This window comes from Macaca nemestrina, chromosome 2 (genome assembly GCF_043159975.1).
Source record: "Macaca nemestrina isolate mMacNem1 chromosome 2, mMacNem.hap1, whole genome shotgun sequence".
Classification (NCBI taxonomy): Eukaryota; Metazoa; Chordata; class Mammalia; order Primates; family Cercopithecidae; genus Macaca; species Macaca nemestrina.
Genome location: NC_092126.1, coordinates 151,351,631 through 151,375,921, shown reverse-complemented (window position 1 = coordinate 151,375,921; position 24,291 = coordinate 151,351,631). Strand labels below are relative to the sequence as shown.

Sequence of the window (24,291 nt, the reverse complement as noted above, 5' to 3'; positions counted from 1 at the left end):
AAAACTAAATGATTAAATAACAGTTCTAGGCTGAGTGCAGTGGCTCATGCCTGTAATTCCAGCACTTTGGGAGGCTGAGGCAGGCGGATCACTTGAGGTCAGGAGTTCAAGTCCAGCCTGGCCAACATGGTGAAACCCCCATCTCTACCAAAAAACACAACAATTAGCTGGGTGTAGTGGTGTGCGTCTGTAGTCCCAGCTACTTGGGGAGGCTGAGGGGGGAGAATCACTTGAACCTGGGGGTGGAGGTTGCAGTGAGCCAAGATCGTGCCACTGCACTCCAGCCTGGGTGACAGAGTGAGACCCTGTCTCTAAATAAATAAGAGTTCTGACAGAAATATGAATCCAGCACTGCCACTGCAAGGGAAGACTAGGGGAAGCTGAGAAAGATTTCACAGAAAAGTGAGGCTTTAAAGGATGAATAGGAGCTGGCAGTTATCAGCTACCATAAACAATGGAAATAAACAAATAGAAACTAGCTCTTTAAGAAACAGTCTATGGGGAGGCCTGGCTACTGGTTAATCCTATCTGGTTTGGCTTCTGAAGCCATCAGTCAGGATGACATCACCACTGATCAGGTTCCTTGGGGCGGTGTGTGTTTGCCAGGTGTATAATGAGGAAAAGGAAGTCTCCGGAAACCTCCCCTGGCATCCCAGGAGGCGAAAGCTATGCACTGCACAGAGGCTTTAATTAAATTCAACCACTGTGAGAAATACATCTACAGCTTCAGTGTGCCCCAGTGCTGCCCTCTCTGCCAGCAGGACCTGGGCTCGAGGAAGCTGGAGGACGCACCTGTTAGCATCGCTAATCCATTTACTAATGGACATCAAGAAAAATGTTCATTCCACCTCAGACCAACTCAGGGAACATTTCTCAGGTACAGTGTTTTTAAAGTGTTCAATTGCATTGTGCAAACTTTTCCTTCTGTTTTAGTCACCAAAATTTCCTTAATATATAATGTGTGAGGTTTGGTGGACAATTTTTTCAGCTTTGGCCTTAAATCCTGAGATGCAGGCCTACTGGCTTCAAAAAATTGATGGTGTGCATATGTTCCTGCAGTGATAAGTGCAAGAATATATGTGGAATATATGAGGAGTAAAACTGCTCATATGATTTTCAGAGAGAAAAACATTGCTCAGAGGCTAACCAGGAAAATGACCCAGCAGCTAATATCTAAATAATACCTTTACTGCCAGTTAATTTGTAGTTTCAGTGACAAACAGGTACAATATACCGGGCCTGATGAACTGGCACTTACAGACTATTTTGTATGGAGGCAAATTAAATTGAAGACTGGAACTGATCTATTTCCATTGTAGACACCACCTGGCTTTAAGAACAAATTCAGTTCTCTCTTGCTGAGTGCTGGTATAAACAAAAAGGATGAATTAGAAAGCAAAAGAAAGGATTATACTTTTTTTTTTTTTTTTTTTTCCTGAGACGGAGTTTTGATCTTGTTGCCCAGGCTGGAATGCTATGGTGTCTCAGTTTACTGCAATCTCCACCTCCTGGGTTCAAGTGATTCTCTCGCCTCAGGCTCCCGAGTAGCTGGGACTACAGGCGCTCGCCACCATGCCTGGCTAATTTTTGCATTTTTAGTAGAGATGGGTTTCACCATGTTGACCAGGCTGGTCTCAAACTCCTGACCCCAGGTGATCCACCCGCCGCAGCCTCCCAGAGTGCTGATATTACAGGCATCAGTCACTGTGCCCAGCCAGGTTTATATTTTATTGTCCCCGTGGAGTTTACCAATAGGATTAGGATCGGCCCAGAGTAGGCCAGGCTTTAGGAGAGCATGGGTCGTAGAATGTTGGTGTATGCCTTAGGAAACATGTTCGGCTCCTGTGTATCATTAGTCTAATGCTCCCTAGAGTTCACCCTCCTAACTTTCCTGTCCCCTCAAGAGTGCTGATTTCGAATAAGAAAACGGGAGTTGACTACTCACCTTCCTGCCTACTAACTTCCTTAATCAATTTCCTTCTCGTCCCTATGAGGATGAAATGAACCAACATATGTAAAAGGTTTTGGTCATCCTGTTAGGTGCTAAACAGACAGCATCCCTGGGCCTTGCTCAGGGAGGCAGCCAATGCAGAGGGCACAGCACAGAGAGGGCATTACAGGCTGGGGCATCATAAAGCCCCTGATGCCTATCCTGGTTCTTCTAACCAGCTCCAAGTGTCTCTGGTTCCTTATCTGTAAAACAAAGACTAATTTATTTTTTTTTGAGACAGGGTCTTCCTCTGTTGCCCAGGGTGGAGTGCAGTGGTGCAATCTCGGATCACTGCCACCTCCGCCTCCTGGGTTCAAGCAATTCTCGTGTCTCAAGTCATCCGAGTAGCTGGGATTACAGGTGCCCTCCACCACACCCAGCTAATTTTTGTATTTTATTTTTTAGTACAGACGAGGTTTCACAATGTTGTCCAGGCTGGTCTTGAACTCCTGGTCTCATATGACTTGCCCACCTCAGCATCCTAAAGTGCTGGGATTACAGGCTTGAGGCACCACACCTGGACTAATTTTTAATCTTAAAAATTAAATAATTTCAATAAAAATATTGAAGATGATCCTGGCACCTATTATTCTGTTTCCTGGGGGCAACTTCACAGCCCTGAACAGCAGGTATAGCTAGAACTGGGTTTGTCTCAAGGAAATGTTTTGCTGGTAAGAGGGAAGTCTATTTGAACTTAACACAAATGGTAAGCACATAGTAGGTTTAGCAACAGGGCATATAAGCCTGTCCCAAGCTTCAATTATGATGTTTCACCCACAAGCTCCTTCCCATCCTGTTCTTTTCATGTTCACTTCAGACCCTAACAACAAAGCCTGGTAGAACCTTCATTTGATCCTAATCAGAATCATGAAGCCCAAACTGTTTTGGGGTTTTGTTTTGTTTTTGAGAATCAGGGTCTCCCTTTGTCGCTGAGGCTGGAGTGCAGTGGCACAATCATAGCTCACTGAGGCCTTGAATTCCTGGGCTCAAGTGATCCTCCCAACTCAGCCTCCCATGTAGCTGGGACTACAGGCAAGAGTCACCATGCCTCTCCCCCTACTTGTATTTTTGTTTTTGAGACAGTCTTACTCTGTCATCCAGGCTGGAGTGCAGTGGCACAATCTCCGCTTAATGCAACCTCCGCCTCACGAGTTCAAGCAATTCTCATGCCTCAGCCTCCCAAGTAGCTGGGATTACAGGCACGTGCCACCAGGCCCAGCTAAGTTTTGTATTTTTAGTAGAAACAGGTTTTCACATGTTGGCTAGGCTGGCCTTGAACTCCCGGCCTCAAGAGATCCTCCCATCTCAGCCTTCCAAAGTGCTGGGATTACAGGCGTGAGCCATTGCACCCAGCTGGCTCTATTTATTTTCTTAGAGTCTCGCTCTGTCGCCCAGGGTGGAGTGCAGTGGTGCGATCTTGGCTCACTGCAATCTCCACCTCCCGGGTTCAAGCGATTCTTGTGCCTCAGCATCCTGAGTAGCTGGGACACAGGTGCACACTGACACGCCCGGCTAATTTTTGTATTTTCAGTAGAGATGGGGTCTCGCCATGTTGGCCAGGCTGGTCTCAAACTCCTGGCTTCAAGTGATCCGCCCACCTTGGCCTCCCAGTGCTGGAATTATAGGTTTGAGCCACTGTGTTTGGGCTCCTCCTACTTTAAATGCCAGTTCTTCATGCCAAACACATGCAAACCAGAAAAAAAAAAAAAACCTTGTTTCTTTCAGGGAGTATGATGGAAGGTCTGATCTTCATGTTGGAATAACTAACACAAATGGTAAGTGCAGTTTTGTAACTTAAAAAACCCCCACTACCCAGTAAAAGGAAAGCAGTATTTGTGGAGATTTGATTATGGCAACATCTAATGAGTGATTCCATTGTTCACTGGGTTCTTCTACTGCACCATGAGGTGGGCACTGCTCCCAAATGAGAAATATTCGACTTTATGGCAAATTATTACTAACAATATATTTGAAAGCTCTTTAATGTTTTCTCAGTGAAGAGCCATACAAACCTGTGTATTTTTTATTTTTTTATTTTTTTTGAGACGGAGTCTCGCTCTGTCGCCCAGGCTGGAGTGCAGTGGCCGGATCTCAGCTCACTGCAAGCTCTGACTCCCGGGTTTACGCCATTCTCCTGCCTCAGCCTCCCGAGTAGCTGGGACTACAGGCGCCCGCCACCTCGCCCGGCTAGTTTTTTGTATTTTTTAGTAGAGATGGGGTTTCACCGTATTAGCCAGGATGGTCTCGATCTCCTGACCTCGTGATCCGCCCGTCTCGGCCTCCCAAAGTGCTGGGATTACAGGCTTGAGCCACCGCACCCGGCCTATTGATTTTTAAAATAAGAAGAAATAGATGTCCAGTGAGATTGACTTGCCCAAGACCTCGTATCTTGTGTCCGAACCAGAATTTGGAACCAGGCCCTCTGACTTCCAATCCTATGCTCAGCTGACTACCACTGGGTCCCCACATTCTAGGGACTTCAGGAGTAAAGCAGGATGTGGTGGGGCCTGCAGTTTTTTTTTTTTTTTTTTTTTTTTTAAAGGAAAGTGAAGATGAAACAAAATTGTTCTTTTGGCCACCTATAGCTCTGAGGGCAGTGTGTGCAACCCTTCAGCCAGAAGCTTTCTTGTCTGCAGGAAAAGGGCCTGGATGGAGCCACCTGCAGGATATGTAGCCTGGATATGATGAGGCAGGTGAGGCACCTAGCCAGGCCTCACAGGTGAAGTCTAATAACAGCCTTTCCTTACCCACTGAGGCAAGAGAAAGTGACACTGATCAGAAATCCAGAACGGTTCTGAACTTAGTTACCCACAAGAACAGTCATACTTACCACTCATCTTTAGCAGGTGGACATTTATTCTTGATTTAAGGAGACAAGATTGACCCACTGGTAAATACAGAACTTCAATAAAAATATTGGAGATGATGATCCTGGTGCCTATTATTGTCTCTGTTTCCTCGGGCAAATTCACAGCCCTGAATAGCAGGTAGAGCTAGAACTGGGTTTCTCTCAAGGAAATGATTGCTAGTAACAGGGAAGGCTACATAAACCCCTCCCTGACTCCAGGCAAATCTAAATCTCATTAGGCGGAAGAAAGATTCTAGAACCTCCACCCTGGATTTATATTATGTAAAGTTACCACATGGCTACCGTCATTTTCTGATGTCCCTTTTTCACAGAGGTGTGTGTCTCCTTGAGGCGCCACATGACTTTGGTTTTGATTTGCAGGGGTTGTGTATAATTACAGTGCACATGGTGTCCAGCGAGATGGAGCAGGGTGGGAACAGAGCATAAGCATCCCATTACTGCAGCCCCACATGTATGGAATGATGGAGCAATGGGACAAGTACCTGGAAGACTTCTCCACCTCGGGGACCTGGCTGCCTCACAGGTACACAACTGCAAATGCTGCACCCTCGCTGGCACTCACATGCTATGCAAGTGGGATCCCCGTGTGGCCCCAGCTCACAGAGGACTCCGCAGCATTTAGCTTCACGTTGAGCTGATACAGAGATATTAACATCGCTAACAGAATTTAAACAGGGGTTGAACTACTCTAGATTTTCTGCAGTTGGGTCAGCACACACATATAACAAAATTACAGCGTTTTAAGAGCTGAAAGGACTAGAATCTGTATTATTTCAGTTGTGTGACAAGGTATTTTTACACATATATAGCAAGTCACGATATATTTCTTTAAAACAAAAATTTAAAAAAACAATATTCAGGCTGGGTACGGTGGCTGTCACCTGTATTCCTAGCACTTTGGGAGACTGAGGCAGGTGGATCACCTGAGGTCAGAAGTTCGAGACCAGCCTGGACAACATGGTAAAACCCCGTCTCTATTAAAAATACAAAAATTAGCCAGGCGTGGTGGCGGACGTCTGCAGTCCCTACTTGGGAGGCTTGGGCAGGAGAATCACTTGAACCCAGGAGGCGGAGGTTGCAGTGAGCTGAGATCACGCCACTGCACTCCAGCCTGGGCAACAGAGTGAGACTCCGTCTCAAAAAAAGAAAAACAAAACAGAACAAAAAAAACCAAAAAACAATGTTCAAAATGTAAAAGCTTCTTTTTTGTAATTTTAGCAATTTCAAGTTAATTTCTCACTCTCAACATTTTATAAGATGTATAGCATATTTGTGATTTTGAGGTTTCCCTTGAAATAAGTTTGGATACTATGGAATATCATAAAACTCATATGGAATTCCATCTCTGAAATCTAGAAGTTCAATGAGTTCCCCAAATTGGTAGTTAACTTGCAACTGAGTAACCACTCTGAACATCTGGGTGAATCTATGCCAATCTGCAGCAAGCAGATGCCCAGAGACCAACCATCCCCCAGAATTACATGAAGCCCAAAACAATCTGGGCTTCATGATTCTGATTAGGATCAAATGAAGGTTCTGCCAGGCTTTGTAGTTAGGGTCTGAAGTGAACATGAAAAGAATAGGATGGGAAGGAGCTTGTAGGTGAAACATTATAATTGAAGCTTGGGACAGGCTTATATACCCTATTGCTAAACCTCCTATGCACCCAGGCTGGAGTACAGTGGTGCGAGATCTTGGCTTACTGCAACCTCTGCCTCCTGGGTTCAAACAATTCTCCTGCCTCAGCCTCCTAACTAGCTGGGACCACAGTCGTGCACCACCATGCCCAGTTAACTTTTGTATTTTTTGTAGAGACAGGGTTTCACCTTGCTGGCCAGGCCAGTTTCGAACTCCTGACCTCAAGTGATCCTCCCACTTTGGCCTCCCAAAGTGCTGGGATTACAGGTGTGAGCCACTGCACCTGGCCTGAAGTGCACATCTTGAAGCTTCTTAACCACATGAACCAGCAGAGGCCTTGCTTGCTGAGGCACCTGATGGGTAGCTTCACGGCCTGTTCCTGAGCAGCCTTTTCTTCTCAACACCCTTGTTCTCTTCCGTAAGGTATGAAGAAGACCACCACAACTGCTACACTTACACACTCACGTTCATTAACTGCGTTCTGATGGCAGAAGGCAGACAGCAACTGGAAAAGAGTGAATTTACGGAGAAGTACATAGTCCCGCGGACAAGGCTGGCGTCCAAGTTCATCACACTCTACCGGGCGATACGGGAGCATGGCTTCTATGTCACTGACTGTCCCCAGCACGAGGCACAACCCCCTGAAGGTGGTGGTTTGTGCTGAGAGCTATGTTAAGTGCAGCCTGGGCGTTGGGGGTAAGGTGGTTGCTACCTTTAATCAGTACTATGGATTTCTAAATGCACTTAACTGTGGTTAATAAAAACGTGTATGGGCCAGGTGTGGTGACTCACACCTGTAATCCCAGCACTTTGAGAGGCTGAGGCGGGTGGGTCACCCGAGGTCGGGAGTTCGAGACCAGTGTGACCAACATGGAGAAACCCCGTCTCTGCTAAAAATATAAAATTAGCCGGACATGGTGGCGCATGCCTATAATCTCTGCTACTAGGGAGGCTGAAGCAGGAGAATCGCTTGAACCCAGGAGGCGAAGGTTGCGATGGGTTAAGATCACGCCATTGCACTCCAGTCTGGCAAGAGTGAAACTCCATCTCAAAAAAAATAAATAAATAAAAAATAAAAACGTGTATGGCTTCCCTTCAAGCATATGTCAGCTTACGTCGTAAGACTTTATAAAATAAAAATTGCCCCAGATTTTAAAAATTATATGTATTAAAACAAAATTATTTTCTTATCAATGAGGTTTTTAAACTAAGAATCCATCTACAGCATAAAGTGGCAGCACATTTTATTCACAGAGCAATGAAAATTATTCCTATAAATGAATGTGAGCTGAACAAATTCACCTTCCAATGTGCATGCAGAAAGTGGGGATATGAAGACAGCAAGGTGGGTGAAACACAAGTTATGAGGTAATGAGTACTTTCCCCTCGTGGTTTTTAGTTTAAAAGCACATGCTAAGGGCCGGGTGCAGTGGCTCATGTCTGTACTCTCAGCACTTTGGGAGGCTGAGGCGGGCAGATCACGAGGTCAGGAGTTTGAGACCAGCCTGGTCAACATGGTGAAACCCCGTCTCTACTGAAAATACAAAAATTAGCTGGGCGTGGTGGTGAGTGCCTGTAATCCCAGCTACTCAGGAGGTTGAGGCACGAGAATCGCTTAAACCCAGGAGGCAGAGGTTGCAGTGAGCCAAGATTGCAGCACGGGACTCCAGCCTGGACAACAGAACAAAACTACATCTCAAGAAAAAAGAAAAAAAAAAAAAGCCCATGGTAAGCTCATGATAGTGAACAACAGTAAAACAAAACCAAAACCCCTCAGAATCTAAATCAGGAAATGGTCACCCCTTTTAAATGAGCTCTTCTGAGTCTATTTGCACAAACGAGCCCAGCGACGCCTCAAATCAGTAAAATTCCAGCCTGTGTCCATTTCATTTTGCCTGACCCAACACATGGAGGTTCGGGGGTTGGGTTTGTGCCACAAAGCACTTCCTCTGCCCACTGAAAAGGCAGAGTTCAGAAAGGACAGGAAGACAGGCTATCTTCTTTCTCTGATACCTTCACAGGAGGACACGGGGGAAACTGGGATGAGAAACTGTAAAGAAATGAGGTGACTTTTTACAAGTATGTTGGAGTTTGTGTACTGAAATTATCACTGAACTGCAAAAGGCCAACAGGCAAAACATTCCCGAATTCCTCTTTGGAAACTTCTTCCAGAACTCGGTTGTTTTTGACCAAATGTGATGTACTACTTCACTTAATCCCCAGTCTTGGTACCAACTGATGTCTAATTTCCAAAAATCAAACCCATCTTAAAGGTACCAATAACTGCCTCGTGTTAAAATAACTTAGGGGAAAGCCATTATACCAAGATGGATCCAACACCCAGTTCCATATTAAACTAAACGAAACTTAAGCTCAGCCAATCCTAAATGGCCAACTGAACATTAGTTACACAATCAGATACTTGCCACTGGGATAACCTAAATAAGACAACTGCTCAAACTTTAACCATCCAACTTCTCTCCTGTGCCTCCTCATACACCCTCTAAAAGCCTCCCTTCACACCCTTCCTCAGGAGCCCGAACCACCTTGGTTTTGGTGCGGCTTGATTCACGAATGGCTGTCTGCTCAAATAAACTTAAACGTGCTTTATCCTTTAGCATTAGTAATAAAGATATTCAGAAAAGTTGCTACAGATCCTTAAAGCTTGTTTCCAAAAAGGCATTTAGTCCACGTTTCAACACAGTTAACTTCAGTGGGAAAGAATGCACGGCAAAGCAACATTTGCATTTACAAGCTCAGGTACTTTCCTTCAAATACAAAACTGCCCACCCAGAATTTGATACCGTTTTAAGCAGAACTATGACATGGTGTTCAAGAAGTCAACAAAACCCCAGAGGGTAAAGATGAAAAGAATTCCAATCTGCCCTCATTTCTTCACATTTTATACTAGGATTCAGCTTCTCTAGTCTAATTCTTTAGTCATTATTAGTAGTAACAGCAGCTGCAGTTAATGAGTATTCATAAAGGACTCCACACCAGAAGAAACACTTATTCTTCCTTGTCAATCCTCAAGACCATCCTCTGAGGTGGGTCCTAACATTATGCTTCTTTTATAGATGAAAAGGGAAATTGAGGAAATGACTTGTCCAAAGCCATACAGTGGCAAAACTGGGGTTCAAACCAGGGTTTGACCACAAAAGCTGCGCCTGTAACCCCTGGGCCACACTGCAGTGGTCAAGAGGACAACCCCAGCAAACGGAAAGGGACCAGCTGTACCTAGTACGTGCAGAAACTGGGTCAATACTTCGCCATCATTAGAGAAGAAAAAGGAGAAAATCAGGATTTGCTTTTATCAACATTCAAACACAGAAAGGTGGTAAACAATGAAAGTCAGCTAAAATAATTAAGAAATGCCTATTTCATGCTAATTTCCCTTAGGGGCTGCAGCTCTTTTCATTTATTTTCTTGGAGACAGGGTCTTTCTCTGTTGCCCAGGCTGGAGTCTGGAGGCACAATCACGGCTCACTGCAGCCTCAACCTCCTGAGCTCAGGCAATTTCCCCACCTCAGCCTTCCCAGTGGCTGGGACTACAGGTGCATGCTACCACGCCCAGGTAATTTAAAAAATTATTTGTAAAGACAGGGTCTCATTATGTTGCCCAGGCTGTTCTCAAGTGATCCTCCCACTTAAGCCTCCCAAAGTGCTGCGATTCTCACCCCTTAATTTTCAAGAAAAGCTTTAGATGGTCCCCATTCTGTATTTTAGGGGGTGCTCTCCAATCTGGAGGTGACATTGGCAAAAGCTGGCCTCATTTCTTCTCTCGCGCTTCAGCAGGCTACGAATTCCTTTTTTTTTTTGAGATGGAGTTTTGCTCTTGTTGCCCAGGCTGTAGTCAGTGGTGTGATCTCGGCTTACTGCAACCTCCACCTCCCGGGTTCAAGCGATTCTTCCTGAGTTGCTGTGATTACAGGCGCCCGCCACCACATCTGGCTAATTTTTTGTATTTTTAGTAGAGACGGCGCTTCACCATGGTGGCCATGCTGGCTTTTGAACTCCTGGCCTCAAGCAATCCACCTGTCTCGGCCTCCCAAAGTGCTAGGATTACAGGCATGAGCCACCGCGCCTGGCCCCCTCCTCTTAATAAGACCACATACCAATCTATAGGTTTTGCCCCTAATAAAGGAAATCAGTTACTGATTTACACCAACAGATGGCAATGTTGCTCAGTCCGTAGAATTATGAACTGAGACTCCTTCGATTAAGTTTCCTTTATCATATCAGCTAAATGCTAACTGAAGCGGCAGGGAGACTCAGCACTGGCAGTAACTCTGTTCCCCAGATGACATCCCAAGTTTCTTCCCAGCACCTCCCGAGATGTGCTTCTTCACTCCACTGTTCAGCACTCCCCAGAGCACACATCTGGGACTCGATCAGTGTTCATGGGATGACCACCGGGATCCTTTTCACAGTAAGTGCCGAAGTGTTTCCTGTCTGAAAGACTAAAATGATCTATACGAAGGTAATTCTCCAAAGCCTCTACAGCACGCATGAATTACTCCTAGAACCAGGAAAACCTACCAGCCACTATTAAAACAAAAAACAAAAAGCAAAATTAAAAAAAACCTCCCAATGGCTGCATCTAGCCCCCTGTGTACAGCAGGTGCTTACTGCAGTATTGCCTCGCCTCCCAGTCTCCTCAGCTGTCTTTACTACTTTACCTCCAACTATTTTTCCATCACCTCCTTCCCCTCCACTGTCTCACCTACCAGGGCATAAAATAGGCTTTTCACTTTTCACTTCCTAGTGAAAATAAGGATGGCAATGCTTACACTTTGTCTGAAAAGGGAAAAGTACACCTACTGTGTGCCAGACCCTTTTGTATGTCATCTCATTTCATTTAGTCTGCAAAGCAAACTCAGGAGGTGGTAATTATCCTCATTTTACTGTTGAGGAAACCAAGGCTCAGAGTGATCAAGCAACATTCCTTTAGGTTACCACTGTTTTCCCAGTGGCGATTTGAAATGTGGACTCAAGTTTTCTGATTCTACTTTAGCAGAATGTGCCATTTAAAAGTTAGGAAAATCCCAGCACTTTGGGAGGCCAAGGCAGGCAGATCACCTGAGGTCAGGAGTTCCAGACCAGTCTGGCCAACATGGTGAAACTCTGTCTCTACTAAAAATACAAAAAGTAGCCGGACAGGGTGGCGGGCACCTGTAATTCCAGCTACTTGGGAGGCTGAGGCAGGAGAATCTCTTGAACTTGGGAGGTGGAGGTTGTAGTGAGCCAAGATCTCACCACTGCACTCTAGACTGGGCAACAAGAGCAAAACTCTGTCTCACACACACACACAAAAAGTTAGGAAGAACATTTGCCTTTGAAATACTGTTTATGAAAATATAAAGACTCTAAAAATTTTAAATGACAGAAACTTTTCACTTAAAAGATCATACTTGCAATAAAAATATTGCCTCCTAGTTTAACCATTTTACAAATATGATTTTTACATCATGTAAAAAGCATCCCTATATTTCACAAAATTAGAGAGACTCAAATTTTCCAGTTTTAAGATCAACTTTAGAAATGGGCCTCGGTTATAGTGTTAGGGGAGTTAATATTCATGGGATGATTATTCAAGTTTGTAATGAGATTTTAAAAATTCAGTTCAGTTAGTAAAATTGTACATGGGAGGTGGGTGGTAGGAGGAGAGAAAATTTCTTTCTTTTTAATCCAAGTGCTTCTCCACAAGGGTGAAAATAAGAACCACATTCAAGTTAATAGAATTTTTTTTTTCTTAAAAAAATTATCAATTTAAAGTTATCAATAAGTAACAATGAAACTTCAGGTTTTTTTTTTTTTTGGATGGAGTCTCACTCTGTCCCCCAGGCTAGAGTGCAGTGGTGTGATCTGGGCTCACTGCAACCTCCACCTCCTCGGTTCAAGTGATTCTCCTGCCTCAGCCTCCTAAGAAGCTGGGATTACAGGCGCCACCACCACGCCCAGCTAATTTTTTTTTTTTTTTTTTTTTTTGTATTTTTAATAGAGACAGGGTTTCACCTGTTGGCCAGGCTGATCTCGAACTCCTGACCTGAAGTGATCCACCTACCCTGGCCTCCCAAAGCGCTGGGATTACAGTGCTTTTTGAGCTCCCCTTTACCCACACAACCACATGATTAGGTAAACAACATTAGCCACATGCTAGAAATAAGAAAACTGAAGTTATCAAGGCAAGTAAATTGCTCAGGGCACACTACCACAGGGAAGCAGAGCTGAGATTTGAAGTGTTCCTTTCTAGAAGGTTCATTTCACTACCCAGTTTTCAGAATTCTCTCTGGGGAATTAAAAGCCAAGCACCACACACTGCACCAAGGTTCTTACCCTTAGATCCATAGGTGGTCGTCATGGAATCTTTCTGATGCTGTTTTCGAAATCACAGGCACAACCAGTAAGTAAGGGGGCCTCAGGCTGCACCCCATCCCTGAGGTAGAGGACTGTGTGGGAGCACAAAGCTGGCCCTGCCTGATGTGGTGGGTGGCCTTCCTTGTTCACCACCACCACCACCAGACAACAGGGCTCTATTTCTGACTGCATGTAATTTTTAGGATAGTGCTGAGACACTGATCTCAGGTCCAGTCCTCCGTGTGCATGACTGGTAGTGATGCACACCTGCCAACATCTCTGAGCCTCAAACACCCCTCTGTGGGTCCCTCCTCCTGAATTCACAAGGCTGCTGCAGGGATAAATACACAGGCATCTGCCCCATCTCAACTCCCACTCTCCAAATGTTTGCTATTATGGTTTGCCAATTTGGATAGCCAATACCCCATACAACAAACATGTAAGGGCTTGCAGCAAAATCATTCAAGTAGTGTCTGGACCAGTTAAGAGAATATAGCTCAGGCTACTACCTTAGCTGGTCACCCTCAACCACCAAAGAGCAAGTATTTCCCCTTCCCATTCCCCCCTCCTCTTTTTTTTTTTTTGCGACAGGGTCTTGCTCTATATCGCTCAGGCTGGAGTGCAGTGGCATGATCTCCGCTCACTGCAACCTCTGCCTCCTGGGCTCAAACGATCCTCCCACCTTAGCCTCTTGAGTAGCTGGGATTACAGGCCTGTGCTATGATGCTTGGCTAATTTTTGTTAGTAGAGAGGTTTCACCATGTTGCTCAAGCTGGTCTCAAACTCCTGGGCTCAAGCGATCCATGGGCCTTGGCCTCCCAAGTGCTGGGATAATAGGTATGGGCCACCATGCCCAGCCACCCATCTCCCTTCTCTTGCCACCAAACGCCCTTAGGTAACTTAAGTCTTCATGACTTTCTCACCAATTACAAAGAGGCTTTATTATATTTTGCTAAATGTTAATTGCTTTCATTATGTCTCCAAACATTATTTCACCACTCATTTTTATAACAAGTTCAGTGAAGATATGCTTATCTAATATTGTACAATATTGTTGTGTTCTGTAACACTCTTTTGGGAACAGCTTAGATGTAGGTAACGAGATGCCTGTGTATGAAAGTGCTTCATAAACTGTACTGTATAAATGTAAACTACTACCATTTTCAGGTAAAATCAGAGAATAAATGTCTCTGTTGTTGGAAGTGTCCTCTCAGGACTCATCTAGTCCAACCTCCGCAGTGACTGGATGAGGGCACAGACTGAGGCCAGAGGCACGAGGCTCGGGATTGGAGAGTTAGAGGCCAACGCAAGGACAGAATCTGCATTCCTAGCACAGGGATCTTTCTCCTCCCCTGTGTAATTTATCTTTAAAAACACTGATACTTTTCTGGTGCTGGGAGCACCATGTCCTTTAAAATTTATAAATTAATGGATGATTACAACAAAAATAACTTTTTACCTAGCCCTCAATAAATAGTTGTTGGTGAAATTAGAAATTTGAGGTTGAATTGTTAAAGATCGTCTTGGTCACTCCTCTCTCGTGAAGAAACCCATCGACTCAGAATCACCTCCTGAAACCAATAAAAAAAAAAGACCATTTCTTAAAACAGAAATGTAAGACCATTCCGGGTAGCTGACACCACAGCTACATTTCACAAAGAGCTGTCTATATAATGATGATACTGTTCCCATCTTTAAAACAGAAACATCTGGAGAAAATGAATGGAACAATATAAACCTTACAAGCATATAGTATCTACTTTCACCAGGCAAAGATTTTAAAGCTAAGCTTGCCTCTGCTGTGGTATTCTACCAGCACATTTCAGGAACAGGTGGGCTGGATGAAAGCTAGGATTTTACATTAGTGCTAGGTCTGTGATGGCATTGCTGTAACTGGGCCAGCTACTGAGAAGGGAGAAATGAGGCTGATGAGCATTTTATGAAAAACTAGCCTAGTGGAGATAAGTGGGACCAACTGAAGGCAGGAGGTGCTGGGGCCCTGGAGACCACAGGTCTGCAGGGGGCAGGGTGGTGTGAAAAGAAGAAAGGGCGATAAGTACAAGAGAGGGTGACAACAATGACATACTGGATGTGGGGAGGAGCCAATGGCAACATTAAGGCTCTACACAGAGGGAGGGAGTGCAGAAACACGGACACACACTAGACGACTCGGCCAGACCAGAGAGAAACCAGCCAAGATGACAGGAGGCACCTCGGTTCAGTACAGAAGCCCAGAAGCAGGAAAGAGTCAACAGGGACACCTCTGGTCTCTGGGAATGAGACCTGTGAGAGGTCCTGGCCTGACCAGGGGGTCACAGGCCACCTGTGAGACAGCAGTTTCAGCTGAGTGATGCGGACATCACAGGTAAAAAAGTGGGGAATCAAGGAAGAGTGGAAGTCAGCATAGATTTTGTGTCCAATGGTTCAGTGGGGAAAAGGTGAGACTTACAGAGCCTGCCTGAGAAGGCTTTGTTACCAAGGCAAGACTGTATTCATGTATTTTCTTGGGACCACATGTTCCAGATACACTATGATGCACAGAATCTTTCGGATGACATGAATTTCTCTCGGTTTACTCACCTGAACTTTAATTCTTTTCATACATTCTGGTGACTCCATTTCCTTATCAGTCATAGTTGAGGGTTTAATCAAATAGCACAGCATAAGTTCCTATTGAGAAATGAAAAACCACTTCTGTATCCTACAAAATAGTACAAATTTGGATGTATCAGCAGGAAATGCAGGTGGTCTCCAGTCCCTCTCACTGTGCACTCCAAGTGGAAACTCACAGACACATCAGTTTCCTCCTGGGGACATCATAACTGGGATTTACGTTCTAAGTACCTGCCATTTAGTAATCACTGAACATGGCAAGAGTTATAAGCAGATACATTCATTATAAACACAGCATTAAGAATACTAAATATAGTAAGTCCTCACTTAATGTCCTTGATAGGTTCTTCGACACGGACGTTAAGTGAAACGACACTGATACGGTTTGGCTCTGTCCCCAACCAAATCTCATCTTGAATTGTAGCTCCCACAATCCCCACGTGCCATGGAGGGACCTCGTGGGAGGTGATTAGATTATGGGGGACGGTCCCCATGCTGTTCTTGTGATGGTGAGTTCTCACGAGATCTGATGGTTTTGTAAGGAGTTTCCTCCTTCCCTCATCCTTGCTCCTGCCACCCTTTGAAGAGGTGCCTTCCACCATGATTTTAAGCTTCCTGAGGCCTCCCCCGCCATGTGGAACTGGGAACTGTGAGTCGATTAAACCTCTTTTCTTTATAAATTACCCAGTCTCAAGTATTTCTTTATAGCAGCATAAGAATGGACTAATACAGATGTACGGCAGGTCTTCAAATAAACTTCAACGTTGTGTTCTTATGATGAGAAGAAGAAATTGTTTTTGTATATGGTATTCGCCTAAAGTTGCAGTTTCCAAGAACATATCAACAATGTTAAGTGAGGACTATTAAGTATATGCTACGAGTCCCCTAAAATGGGCATAAAAACACTAGAAACAGTATAGGCTCCCTAATTTTCTACAGGACCAAGCTAAAGTCTAGGCAACCTAACCTGCTCTAAAGGGCAGTCATCTCCAGCCCTGCAAGACCCTCCGGCCTCAGCCCCACCTCACCTCCAGCAGCACGAGCACGAAATTAGAGGGTATGTACAATTTGTTCTCAGCCAGCAAATCACTGAGTAATGAAAACACACACAGCTTTCTTTCTTGATAGTCCTTGTGTAAGCTGAGTTCCTCCTATCTCTGATGGCAACAGAAAGGATATAGTGAAACAAAAGCCAGGGAGCCAGAGAGCTGTGGGTTTGGATCCCGAGTCTGCACATGAGCTGTGTGATCTTGGATTACTCACTCAACAGCTCCAACCTTGGTTTCTCATCCTCGGGATGAGGATAACAACAGGGTGGGAAAGTGCTTAGCAATAAATATCAAGTCCCTTCCTCTCTAAGAGATCTGCAAACTTTCAATGTTTTGGCTCCTTTGTGAATATGTGTATGAGTGAATGTTAAATTGCAGTATAAAACAGGCCACATAGCAACGATACCCCTGGGAAGAGAGGCAATGCCTATTCAGATCAGATCACCATGGGAAACTTCAAAGCTCAGTCATTGGAGCTCAGCAGCAGTTGGGAGGGAGGGGACAATAAAATGTAACGTGAAGGGAGGACAACTTCTAGCGCAATAAGGGAAGGGTACAAATGACCCCTGCCAGCATGTCACTGGCAGGAATGTTATGAAGGTTCTACAGGTAACTTTTTTGATTCTACTACATGTAAGAAAAAAAAAAAAATTGAACCATTTAAGTGACACTCCAATGGCAAAGCTGATGTTGTGTTACCTTAGAGACATTAACAGAAACTCTGCTCAAGGCAGCCAGGGACTTCCAACTGAAAGGCCTGCGGAGACAGCCTTCAAAATGGTCATCAACTAGCTCGATAATGACAGAATAACTGGAAAACACAGAAAAAGCATTTTAAAAGTAAGCATGAAATAAACCTGTTTTAAAAGAATATTATTTGTGCTACCAAGAACAAAGATACAGAAAATAAAATTTACATCATCTGATTCTAAATTCCCCTAAACTGCTATTGAGAAAATATTAATGAAAAATTCATACTTTAAGTTACAAACTTTCAGGCTGATTCCAACACCTACTTACAGCAAAAACCAACACGTATTTTTCCCAATGCGAAAGCTGTAAATTCACACAACTGTTTAGACATTAATACTAACTGATGTTTGTTTTGTTTTGTTTTTGAGACGGAGTTTCACTCTGTCGCCTAGGCTGGAGTGCAGTGGTGTGATCTTGGCTCACAGAAACCTCCACCTCCCAGGTTCAAGCAATTCTCCGCCTCAGCCTCCTGAGTAGCTGAGATTACAGGTGCCCGCCACCACACCCAGATAATTTTTTTTGTATTTTTAGTAGAGACGGGGTTTCCCTATCTTGGTCAGATTGGTCTTGAACTCCTGACCTCATGATCCATCCACCTTGGCCTCCCAAAGTGCTGGGATTACAGGTGTGAGCCACTGCGCCCGGCCTAACTGATGTTAAGATGAACAATTACGGCACAGATTAACTCAATGTTTAACACTAGAACATATAGTATCATAAACTATATATCATCTTATATATAGTATAATGACATTAGTGTGTAAGGCATGAACATATAGTATCTATTCCTATCAGGCCAGGAAGAACATGACTTTTGTTCCTATGGCACCAAAAAATTAGAGGCCAGAAATTCCTTGTGTCCCTTGTGTCCCTTTAACCCATCAATTTATTTAAAAATCACTCCAAACCTTGCATGGTAAAATGGAGGGCCTTTCCGATACAGTACTGCAAAGAAGAAAGAAAAAAAAGAAGTATAACCACTCAAAATAACAAGAGAGGAATAAGACTCAATAAAAAGCTTGCTTTATTAATTTTTTTCTTTTCCAAAAGGAGGCAAATATTCAATTACCTATATGTAGATAGATAAATCTGCAATATGCCTTGGGGTCTATTTTTTCAGACAGGGTCTTGCTCTGTCACCCAGGCTGGAGTGCAGTGGCATGATCCTGGCTCACTGCAGACTTGACCTCTTGGGCTCAAGCAATCCTCCTCACTCAGCCTCCTGAGTTGCCAAGACTACAGGCGTGCACCACCACACCCAACTAATTAAAAAAATTTTTTTTAGCAACAGCATCCCCCTATGTTGCCCAGGCTGGTCTTAAATTCCAGTGCTTGAGTGATCGTCCTGCCTCAGACTCCCAAAGTGCTGCGATTACAGGTGTGAGCTATCACACCCAGCCCCTGTCATCTATTTTTAAAATCCAAACTTATTTTCCTGAAACAAAGTGCAATTAGTAAAGAAATCTGTTGCCAAGAGCCTAACACCTCATCCCACCCTACAAATAAATTCCAAAGTCAAAGTACAGGCAATCTTGCCTTGCTTCCTGTCTTACACTCTCCAGAGTGAGTGTGAATCATACTGAGTGTAAAATTCATAGAATGTGCATCAATATTTTGTTATTTATTTGAGATCAATGTAATGCAGTGTCTGACTCGCTACTCTGGCCAGCTACTGTGACAGGGGTTGGTAAAAGAGAGGAGTAAGACTCATGCCTATTTTGAAGAAATTCAAAGTCAAGTGATAGAAGTCACAATCATACATTCCACTCAAGTATCAGTTTGTTCCACTATTGAGGACCTGAAGGAGATGGGGGAATTCAGTCTGTGGAGTTCGACAGCCACTCAGTGAAGGAGCCTGGGGCCAGGGACTCTGCCACATAGACTCTGGAATCTGGCAGGGAACCCTTCAGAGGCACATGGTCTGTGGCAGGTACTGGCTAACTGTTCATCAAATCCACTTATCTCTCCCCCAGGTACATGGCCAGACCACAGCTCTCAGTCTCCTGTGCAGTTAGGTATGGCCAAGTGTTGTGTGACACTTCCAGGCTGACCCGTAAAACCCTCCCTTATACAAACCCTCTCTGTGTCTCTTTCTTTCTGAGGGTGACTTTTTTTTTTTTAACTTTTTTTTTTTTTTTTTTTGAGACAGAGTCTCGCTCTGTCGCCCAGGCTGGAGTGCAGTGGTGCACAGTCTCTGCTCACTGCAAGCTCTGCCTCCTGGGTTCACGCCATTCTCCTGCCTCAGCCTCCCAAGTAGCTGGGACTACAGGTGCCTGCCACCATGCCCAGCTAATTTTTTGTATTTTTTTTAGTAGAAATGGGGCTTCACCGTGTTAGCCAGGATGGTCTCGATCTCCTGACCTTGTGATCCGCCCGCCTCGGCCTCCCAAAGTGCTGGGATTACAGGCGTGAGCCACCGCGCCCGGCCTGAAGGTGACTTTGGAAGCTGTGTGCTGAAGACTGGGAGCCACCAGGAAGCAGTTCCTAAAGCATCTTTTGGAGTTGATTGGGCCGCCAATCAGAGACAGCCGTGTTGGATTTCACATGAACAAAAATGAACTCTATTGTTAAGCCCCTGAGACTTGGGGTTTCTATGCAACTACAGCTATGGGAATAGCCATAACGAACACAATTACATCTGTAAGCTGTTAGCTGTCCTCTGTGCTAAAACCAGCACAGGAAAGTTCAAGGAAAAGTTTTGTTTCCCTTGAGGAATGGATAGAATTTTCCTTTTTGGACAGATCAATCCTGTAATCATGTTTCTCTTTGGCTCAGGAAGCTCAGAGTCAAATTTGTAGCATGACTTTAGTAACCATATAGGACCCCAAGGGCGACACAGTAACCCTTCACTTAGTCTTGTTTCACATCTACATTTTCCATGGTCACGTTTCCTTTCTGTATTTCCTATTTAAGTTGTATTTAAAGTACTCGGCAAGTCAGCTCAAATTCACTGCGGCACAAATCTAAGTAAATATCCAAACATACAATTCTCAACTTTTTGAGATGGAGTGTACTGGAAAGAAACCATGTACTGGAATGAAAGTGAACTCAGGAGTTTTGTTCCCTGCCCAATCTTTGCCTCCTCAAGTTGTGTGCCTTTAAGCAAGTTATTAACTTCTCTGAGCCTTGGTTTCCAAAATCCTAAAATGAAGACATCAAGGGAAATTGAGATCTTTTCTAGTCCTCAAATGCCATTACCTGTAATCAAACACACATCATTAATCCAATATGCACCTGGAGCATTACAGAGCTTGAAAGTAGCTCACACCCACAAAGCAAGTAATTTCTGACGACAGACTCCGACACAGCACAGCTTAGTTTAAGCAAGAACACCGGCAGTAGACGGACCCAAGGTCAAGTCAGCAGTGCCAAGACCATGGGACAACTCTGCATGTCAATTTCGTTATAAAAATGGGGGTTATGCTGAAGACAGAAGTATTAGCACAGTATATGGCATAAACTAAGTATCACAAAGTTACCTATGCTAGTAACATTTACAGTCTGTGTGGATTAATGACGAGGATACATTCTAAGATATGAGTCCTTAGGCAATTTCATTGTTGTGTAAACATGGTAGAGTGCACTTACACAAACCTAGACGGTACAGCCCACCACACACATAGGCTATGTGGTATCACTTATTGCTTCTAGGCTACAAACCTGTTCAGCATGTGATTGTGCTCAATCTGTAGACAATTATAACACAATGGTTAAGTATCTGTGTATCTAAACATAGAAATCGTACAGTAAAAATACGATATAAAAGCTAAAACCCGTACACCTGTATAGGGGACTTACGAATGCAGCCTGCAGGTCTGGAAGTTGCTCTGGGTGAGTGAGTGGTGAGTGAATGTGAAGGTCTAGGACAGTACTGTGTGCTAATGAACACTTTATAAACACTGTACACTTAACCTGCACTAAAGTTATTTAAATTTTTTTTCTTTCTGTCTTTAGGTTTTTTTTTTTTTTTTTTTTTAACATATATATAGAGACATGGTCTACCTATGTTGCCCAGGTTGGTCTTGAACTCCTGGGCTCAAAGGATCCTCTTGCCTTGTCCTCCCAAAGTGCTGGGATTACAGGGGTGAGCTGCCATGCCTGGTATCCTTTTTCAATAATAAATTAACCTGGCTGGGTGCAGGTCAACAAACAATGAACCATGATGGATATGACCATGGTCCCATTAGATTATAACAGAGCTGAAAAATCCCTATCACCTAATGACATCGTAGCCATCGTGCTGTCGTAGTGCAACACATTATTTGCATGTTTGTGGTGATGTTGGTGTGAACAAACCTACTGCACTGCCATTTGTATAAAAGTTATTTGACCGGCCAGGTGTGGTGGCTCACGCCTGTAATCCCAGCACTTTGGGAGGCCAAGGCAGGTGGATCACGAGGTCAGGAGATTGAGACCATCCTGGCTAATGTGGTGAAACCCCGTCTCTACTAAAAATATTAAAAAATTAGCCAGGTGTAGTGGCGGGCGCCTGTAGTCCCAGCTACTCCGGAGGCTGAGGCAGGAGAATGGTGTGAACCCAGGAGGTGGAGCTTGCAGTGAGCAGATTGTGCCACTGCACTCCAGCCCGGACGACAGAGCGAGATTCCGTCTACCAACAAAAAAAAAAAAAAAAAAAAAAAGTTATTTGACCAAAATGTTAGGCAGCACATGACTGGATGATGGTGGTAGTGTACTCAGGGGAAAAAATGAAATTGTTTTACAAAAATAGCTGAAAGATGAAAGCATAAGTAGTCTGAGAAATAGTAGGCATTTAAAAAAAGATCTGAGGGCCGGACACAGTGGCTCACACCTGTAATTCCTGCATTTTGGGAGGCTGAGGTGGGTGGATCACTTGAGGCCAGGAGTTCCAGACCAGCCTGCCAACATGGTGAAACCCCATTTCTACTAAAACTACAAAAAAAAAAAATTAGCTGGGCATGGTAGTGCACTCCTGTAGTCCCAGCTACTTAGGAGGCTGAAGTGGGAGGATCATTTTAAACCTGGGAGGTTGAGGCTGCGGTGAGCTGAGATTGCGCCACTGCACTCCAGCCTGGCGGACAGAGTGAGACCTTGTTTCAAAAACTACATAAATAAATAAAAGTAAATATAAGGTCTGAAAGAACAGGGAATATAAAAGGAAAGCTCTTTCTTACAGAAGAATGCCAGATGGAGGTGTGGAATGAAAAACAGCTACTTACGGTATCACTCCACAAATGACTTGTTTTTTACAAAAGGAAAACTGTAATTATATGACAGACATTGACAACGGCCACCATCAAACTTAGCATCACCACAGCAGGAAAACCTGACTTCAAGCACTTCCTGACACACTCCAATAAGCACACACATCACCTATGTGTGCCGAGAGAACCTGAGCTTGAGTCTGATCATCAGGAACAATCAGACATACAGAGAATGGGGAACATCCTAAAAGACATTGAAAAAAGTAACGTCATGACAAACAAAACAAGAAGTTAGAGTGACTGTGTCAGATTGAAAGAAGCTGGGCACAGTGGCTCATGCCTGTAATCACAGCACTTCAGGAGGCTGAGACGGGTGGATAACCCGAGACCAGGAGTTCGAGACCAGCCTGGCAAACATGGCAAAACCCCGTCTCTACTAAAAATACAAACGTTAGCCCAAGCACGGTGGCAAGCACCTGTAATCCTAGCTACTTAGGAGGCCGGGATTCGCCTGAACCCGGGAGGCAGAGGTTGCAGTGAGCGGAGATCGTGCCACTGCACTCCAGCCTGAGCGACAGAGCAAGACTCTGTCTCAAGAAAAGAAAAAAAAGAGAGAACAGAGATTGCAGTGGGTTTAACGGCAGCTCCCAGAAAGATATGTTCATGTCCTAATCCCTGACTTGTGAATGTGACCTGGAATGTGGAATGTGACTTGGAAGAAGAGTCTTTGCAGATGTAACTAAGCTTAGAATTTTGAGATGAGATCATCCTGAATTAGCTGGATGGCCCCTAAATCCAATGGCAAGTGTCCTTATAAGAGAAAGGGGATCTGACAGACAGACACGGTAGAGACTGGAGGAATGCAGTCACCAGCCACAAAATGCCTGGGGCCACCAGAATCTAGAAGAGACAAGGAATGGATTCTCTCCTAGAGCCTTTGGAGGGAGCCTGACCCTGCTGACACCTTGATTTTAGACTTCTGGCCTCTAGAACTGTGAGAGAATGAATCTCTGTTGCTTTTAAGTCACCCAGTTTGTGGTAATGTCTTATGAGCCCTAGGAAACTAAAAGGAAGATATAATAATCAAATGCGACTGTATCGAGAAAATCTAAGCCAGGGGCCTGCATGGTGGCTCATGCCTGTAATCCTACACTTTGGGAAGCCAGGCAGGAGGATGGCTTGAGCCCAGGAGTTCGAGACCAGCTTGGGCAACATACAGAGACCCCATCTCTATAAAAATTACAACCAAAATAGCCACAAAAGACATTACAAGGACAACAGGAAAAATTTAAGTACAGACTGGACACTTAGATGATATTAAGTAATTCTAATTTTTCTCAGGCATTATATGGTATGTAGGAGAATGTATTCTTTGGAGGTACACATGAAAAATACTTATGGATTAATATGGATTAATCACGTAAACGTAAAGGATATTAACAAAAATATATCAAAATTTGACTAGAAAAACAAGCCAGGGGTCGGGCGCGGTGGCTCAAGCCTGTAATCCCAACACTTTGGGAGGCCGAGACGGGCGGATCACGAGGTCAGGAGATCGAGACCATCCTGGCTAACACGGTGAAACCCCATCTCTACTAAAAAATACAAAAAAAAAAACCTAGCCGGATGAGGTGGCGGGCGCCTGTAGTCCCAGCTACTCGGGAGGCTGAGGCAGGAGAATGGCGTAAACCCGGGAGGCGGAGCTTGCAGTGAGCTGAGATCTGGCCACTGCACTCCAGCCTGGGCGACAGAGCGAGACTCCGTCTCAAAAAAAAAAAAAAAGAAAAGAAAAACAAGCCAGGAAGTGGCTTAGAAAAGAATCAAAGGCCCTGGTGCTGT

General features: G+C 44.4%; 2 protein-coding genes across 13 annotated transcripts in view; one reads left to right on the top strand and one right to left on the bottom strand.

The window, feature by feature from the left end:
* The first annotated feature begins 555 nt into the window (after nt 1–555).
* LOC105477729 (MKRN2 opposite strand) lies at nt 556–7,618 on the top strand. Of its 3 annotated transcripts, XM_011734398.3 has the most exons (4): nt 558–877; nt 3,716–3,765; nt 5,220–5,382; nt 6,921–7,618. In XM_011734398.3, the coding sequence occupies exons 1-4, from the start codon at nt 669–671 to the stop codon at nt 7,159–7,161; spliced, it is 663 nt and encodes a 220-aa protein (XP_011732700.2). In that variant the 5' UTR covers nt 558–668; the 3' UTR covers nt 7,162–7,618. The 3 variants fall into 3 exon arrangements, with proteins under 3 accessions (XP_011732702.2, XP_011732700.2, XP_070948333.1); XM_011734400.3 differs by lacking the exon at nt 3,716–3,765 and having other exon boundaries at nt 556–877; nt 5,239–5,382; XM_071092232.1 differs by lacking the exon at nt 3,716–3,765 and having other exon boundaries at nt 691–877.
* LOC105477730 (tRNA splicing endonuclease subunit 2) overlaps nt 5,381–24,291 on the bottom strand; it is a 57,102-nt gene continuing 38,191 nt past the window's right edge. For 4 of the 10 annotated variants that reach the window (XM_011734404.3, XM_011734403.2, XM_011734405.2 and 1 more), the window contains exons 9-12: nt 18,178–18,214; nt 17,216–17,327; nt 15,435–15,524; nt 13,770–14,425 (exon numbers count right to left, since the gene is read on the bottom strand). In XM_011734404.3, coding sequence (XP_011732706.1) covers nt 14,366–14,425; nt 15,435–15,524; nt 17,216–17,327; nt 18,178–18,214 — 299 coding nt within the window. In that variant the 3' untranslated portion in view covers nt 13,770–14,365. The other 6 variants (XR_984917.2, XR_003017113.2, XR_984919.2 and 3 more) reach the window with 6 other exon arrangements.